Source organism: Empidonax traillii, unplaced genomic scaffold (assembly GCF_003031625.1).
Source record: "Empidonax traillii isolate 1590-97213 ecotype Southwest subspecies unplaced genomic scaffold, ASM303162v1 scaffold1132:size609636, whole genome shotgun sequence".
NCBI classification, from domain to species: domain Eukaryota; kingdom Metazoa; phylum Chordata; class Aves; order Passeriformes; family Tyrannidae; genus Empidonax; species Empidonax traillii.
Genome location: NW_020956325.1, coordinates 212327 through 217760, shown reverse-complemented (window position 1 = coordinate 217760; position 5434 = coordinate 212327). Strand labels below are relative to the sequence as shown.

At 65.7% G+C, this 5434-nt stretch overlaps 1 protein-coding gene across 1 annotated transcript in view; it reads left to right on the top strand.

Moving 5' to 3' along the window:
- Nucleotides 1-234: 234 nt before the first annotated feature.
- TBX4 (T-box 4) overlaps nucleotides 235-5434 on the top strand; it is a 37223-nt gene continuing 32023 nt past the window's right edge. The window contains exons 1-2 of the mRNA XM_027905232.1: nucleotides 235-246; nucleotides 4930-5088. Of these exons, the coding sequence (XP_027761033.1) occupies nucleotides 235-246; nucleotides 4930-5088 (171 nt within the window). The remainder of the gene's footprint in view (nucleotides 247-4929; nucleotides 5089-5434) is intronic.

Here is a 5434-nt window from a genome sequence, read left to right as displayed (position 1 = left end):
TCGCTTGCATTTCAAACCGTGCATATTTCCAGTACCCCCTTAGTGCATCTATTTTAAGGCAGATGCTTGAGATTAAAGGGCTGCACGTCAGCCTGTATCTTACCCACGCTTCCTTGTCATCGTTTCTTTGCGATTAAATTTTGTGTGTTCCTTCCAGCCTAGAAGTGTTTGGTACCAGTCTCTTGGCAAAAGAGCCTGAGGAATGGAAGGGTAAAGAAATATGACCCAGCTGCTATGCACAATGAGGTTTGTAAGTCCTTGTATGGTATAAATAAGCATATTACACAGTTATTAGAAATTTGGCACTGTCGCTCTTTAGAAGCCCGACTCTGATGCTGTGTAATTCCTCACGGGTCCGTGCATAACTCAGTATTAGCCTTCCATTCTTCCAGCCTTGTTGCTGGCCAAATTCGGCAACTTTTTCTCAGTCCTCATCCATTCAAACCCTTCTCAGCAGTGTAAACCGGTGAGTTTCCTCTCAAGCCAGTAAATCTGTGCCAACCCACGCGGCCGAGGCTCGGTCCTGACTTTCCCCTCGCCTCGCACAGGGCTCGGAGCAGCCGCTGCCGCCGTCGGGGCCGCTCGGCCGGGGGGTATCATCGCGTGCGGGCTCGGGGCTCGCTTCTCCCCTCGTCTCCGTCGTGGTTGGCAGCTTTTCTCGGGGGCAAGAGAATCAGGTTTTTTGGAGGGGTAGAGGAGCCAGTGAAAGGGGGCGGTGGCGGCCGCCGCGGCTGGAAGAGCGCTGGAGCATCCCGCGGAGCGGATCCCACTTGGGTTTTCCCGGCCCGTGCGCTGAGTGTAACGATTGGAGAGAGGCGACAGTAAACTTTTATTAATCGCCGGTGTTTAGGGCCAAGGCATGAGCGAGCTCGGTGACAGTGATGAGTGGTTTGGAGCGCTGGTCCCTGAAAGCGGGGCTTATCCTCCCCCTGCTCCCTTGGCTCGGCGTTGATGAGCCGTGAATAGGAGCCACCCTACCGTCGGGGATCCGGCCGTTTATCTGCCGGGTGATGACAGTCGGGCTGGTTTCGCCTCGCCATGAATTACCGGAGCCCCCGCAAAGCTCACGGCGCTGCCCTGGCCGGCGGCTCCGTGCGACGGGGACGCTTCAGCCCTCGGCCCCGGCCGGGGCATGAGAGAACCCGCCGAGCCTACTGGAACCCACCCCGAGCCCGCTGCGGGCAGGTGCTGTCCGGGCTCAGGGCACGGTGATCCGAGCTCGGCTGGACCCAACCGGGGCCGCACGGCAGGGAGCGGGCCCGACCCCAGCACCCCCGTGCGCACCGACGGGGAAGGCCGGGGCTACAAAGAGGCGGCGGAGCCTTCGGCTTTGCTTTAATTAAATCCCCCACACCTGGGATCGCCACCTCCGCACTCTTGTTCAAGGGGGGGGGGAGGGGGAAATGCGTTTAAGGGAAAGAAGAGCAGGCAGCGGCCGAGATTGTCCTCGCGCAGCTGCGGGAGGAAGGGCTGGAGGGAGACTCACCCAAACAAAGCCGAGCCCCCGGCACCAGTAACGCCAAAATTCACCTAGCCGTGGAGCCCGGCCCGTAGGTGGGAACCAGGAGGGACCGAGCGGTAGAAGCAGGGCCCGGCCCGTGCCTCAGAGGCAGCTGCGGGCGCAGAACCAGCGCGGTCGTTCACGGAGCCCAGCAGGCCAGGTCAGTGGCAGGAGCAGCGCTCCTGGAGCCCTGGACCGAGCTGGGCCTCTTGCTGCCCCTCGCCGGGACGGCTCCTCATCCCCGGGCCCTTCTCAGCCCCTGCTCCGCCTGTGCGGGGGCAGGACAGTCGTGGGTCCCCCGTTGGGGCCCAGTCTTACCTGCCCCGTCTCTCCTGCTCCTGAGGGAGCCGCTCGCCGCTCCCAACCTCGCGTTCCCTGGCCCGCCTGGGTCCTTCTTTTTTTTTTTTTTTTTCCCTTCCCTTTTTTTTTCCCTTCCCTTTTTTTTTTTTTTTTTTTTTTTTTCCCTTTTTTTTTTTTTTTTTTTTTTTTTTTTGGTAGGAGTGGGGAGAAGGTTCATTACGAGGTTGACCCCACTTTACATTTTATTCTGCTCCTGTTCCCAATTTCGGCACCACGTGACGGTGGGAGTGAGTTTGGGTTTAAATTCACTTTCAAGAAAACCCCGATAAGACCCCTGGCCCGTCCAGCCCCATGGCGGCGTCCCTGTGAGCCCGGGCTCACAGGAGCGAGCGAAGCCTCGGTGCCCGCCCGGGACCCCCGGCTCGGGTAAATGTTCCCGTGGGCGCGGAGCGGGGCCGAGGGGGTGAGCAGGGGTTCGGGGGCGCGGTGCAGAATAGGGCCTGGCGGTGCTGTCGCGATATAGTGCGGTGATCAGCAGTGGAGCTGTCGCGATAGGCAGAGGTACAGGTGGTAGCGCGGGGGCCTGGGCATGTTCCGGATGCGAGAGTCGGCTCAGCACAGGGCTGGCAGGCCCAACAGCAGCGCTGTGGGGATGTGTTTGTGTCTTGGTAACAGCGACAGCAAAGGGGCCCCTTTAAGTCGCGACAGCGCTCAAGGGGGTTCTCCCCCTGATTTCGGGGTTTGGCGTGGCGGTGGAGCCCCGAGCAGGCCGTGCTGGGGGCCGTAGGGTGCTGGGGCTCCAGCCGGGTGCTGTGCGGGGCCCAGATCTCCTCTCCCCTCAGGGCGGCTTTGTTGTGGGCGCACAGATCCTGCCCGCCTTGGGGCAAAGCTCGGGGCTCTCTGTCACGACAAGGGGAGGATGGGGAGCCCTGTCCTCGTCCCTGGGCTCACAGGCAGACCCATAACCGAAGGCAGGTCCCAGGCCGGTGGACACGGACGGCTCGGCTGAGGTGCCGCAGGGTCGGGGAAAGGAACGGGGGGGTTGCGGACCCCTCCCGAGACGGGACCCCCGCCCAGACCTGATCTCAGCTCTTTCCCACCACCTCTCCCAGGCTGTCCCTGCTCTCGCCAAGCCAGGTGCGCTTCCAGCGCGGCCTGTGCCCGCCTGCCCCGCTGCAGCCCCGGCCCGGCCCGGCTCCCCCGTGGGCAGTGGGGAGAGCCAGGACCCTCAGGGCTGTTAGGGGGCAGTGGTGCCGCGGGTGTACCCCCTCCCCGGGCTCCCCCCGGAGCAGCGAGCTTCCCTCGCCGCCAGGCCCGGCTCAGCGCCGGGGCAGGCCAGGGAAGGCCGCGGCCGGGTCCGGTGCGCGGGGGCCGGGCAACCGCTGCCCCCACCGGTGCCCCCCGGTGCGGACCGTCGGGAGGGAACGGGGCTGGGCCGGAGCGAGCGGGCCGGGCCCGGCGGAGCGGGCCAGAGCCGGTCTGTGGGGATATGATTGACAGCGGCAACGTCAGCAACAGGAGGGGAAGGGAAAAGGGAGGGGGGGGAGACAAAGAGGGAGGGAGTCGAAAGGCCCCAAACTGGATCTTTATGGAACATTTTCCGCCGAGATCAAGGGAAAGTGAATCCGCGCAGCGGGGGATGCCCCGCACGCCGCTGCCATCGGGGGCCGCGGAGCCGCGCCCGGCCTGAGCGCCCCGCGGATGCTCTTCATGCCGCAGCCGCACTCAGGCCAAGCCCGGAGTCCCCCGCTGTGCCTTCTGCCCCTCAGCCGGCCGTGTGAGTTCCCGGGGTGCGGGGGGAAGGACGGGAGGGAGAGGGGAGTCCAAGGGTGAGGGACTCCCCGCAGTCCACCGAGCCCCGGCCTGTTTCGGGACACGGCCGCCAGCCTGTCCCGCTGCTCTCCGCCAGCCAACCTGCTCCATCCTGGGAGCACCGGGGTCCCCGGCCGGGGCAGGAGCCGAGCCCTCGGGGCTCGCCTTGAACATCTCCCACCTGTGCTCGCCGGACACCGGCTCCTCGGTGCGATGGGCGCCGGGAACATCCGCGGCTCGGCCGGGCAGGGGCCGCCCCGACCTGACCCCCGGAGCCGGGCGGGGGGACCGGCGGAGCGATCGGGGCGCTCCCTCCCCCGGGGACTGCGGCTGGACACCGGGGTACGTGTGTCCACCCGCACACAGCCAGGCTGGCTGTCCGGCTCCTCGGAGGAAGCTCTCCCTGGAATTCTGCTGGGACTGGAGCTGGGACTCCCAGCACTAGTCTCACCGGAGCTCTGCTGAGGTTGAGGTCCCAGTCCCGTTCTCCCTGGAGTTCTGCTGGGGCTGGAGTTGGGGGTCCCAGCCCCGTTCTCTCCCTGCACCACCGCTGCCCCGAACAGCTGCTCGGCCTTGGCGGGCGGTGCAGGGACCGGGGCTGGGGCCGGGGGACAGGAGCGCTCCCTCGGGGGCCGCAGATCATTGGGAAGCGCCGGTTTCTGTCCCCGGGGCCGGGACCCCACAGCCTCCTCAGCACTGCTCCCCCTCCGCGCCGCCGATGCTCGTCCATCTGTCTGTCCGTCCGTCCGTAAAGCGGGACGGGCGGCCGGTCCCTCCAAGCAGTAAAAGTCGGGGTTGATGCGCGGCAGCCCCGGCGGAGCTGTCAGGCCTTATCTTTATTGGCTTTTCCCAGTCTCCGTCCAAGTTTAAGAGGGGCCCTTTTATCTCGGAGTCCAGCACTCCGCCTGTTTACACCGCCCGGCTCCGCCGCAGGGCTTCGGCCGCCGACCCCCGCAGCCCCGAGGGGACGGGGCAGAGGGACCGGCTGGGCTGGGCTGCCCTCCCCGACGGGTACCGGAGGGGACAGGAGAACGGGTCGGGGCTGGGGGGCTGCGGCCACATCAGAGATGAGCTGCCTGGGCCTCAAGCGGGAGCGCAGCCACTCGCGGGCGGCTCCCCCGTGGGGCCCGGCTCTCCCGGGCACAGCGGCTTCCCCCGGGGCCGGAGGTGCCACGTCCCAGTGTCGGGCAGTGCCACCGCCTGGGGAAGGACCACGGGCAGGGAGGGTCGGACCTGTCTCAGGTGCCTGGGCAGGGGGCAGGGGCTGGACGTGGCCGCCGGTGCCGAGAGCTAACGCTGTCCCTCTCTCCCCAAAGGAAATGCTCCAGGAGAAAAGCCTGTCTGAAACCGAGGAAGGGTTTCCAACAGCCCCCGCGCCCGGCCATGCGGACTCCTCCGCCGGCTCCCCCGTCCTCGGCGTAGCCGGGGGGAGCACCACGCCGCTCAGCAGCCCGCAGCTCCCCGACCACGAGCAGGTACGCACCGTCCTGCCCGGCCCGTCGGCTGCGCCCCTCACCCTCACTGCCAGCCTGGCCGGAGCCCGGCCCGCCAACCGCGCATCTCCCTCAGAGGCGACACGGGGAGGGATTGCGAGGGGAAAGCCCGTTTTTCTTCACTTTTCTTTACTTACATTTTTTTTTTCTTTTTACTATTACTTTCTATTCTCCCTATCCAAAACAGGCCCCCAGGTCTGGAAGAGCAAGTCCGAGAGCCGCGGCCGTCGGGGCCCGCCGGGCTTTTTCCATCCCTAAATAAAGCGCCGGGTCTGTCCATGGCCCTTTCGGCGCGGCTTCTCTGCCTTCGCTCCCTCCGTGATGTCCC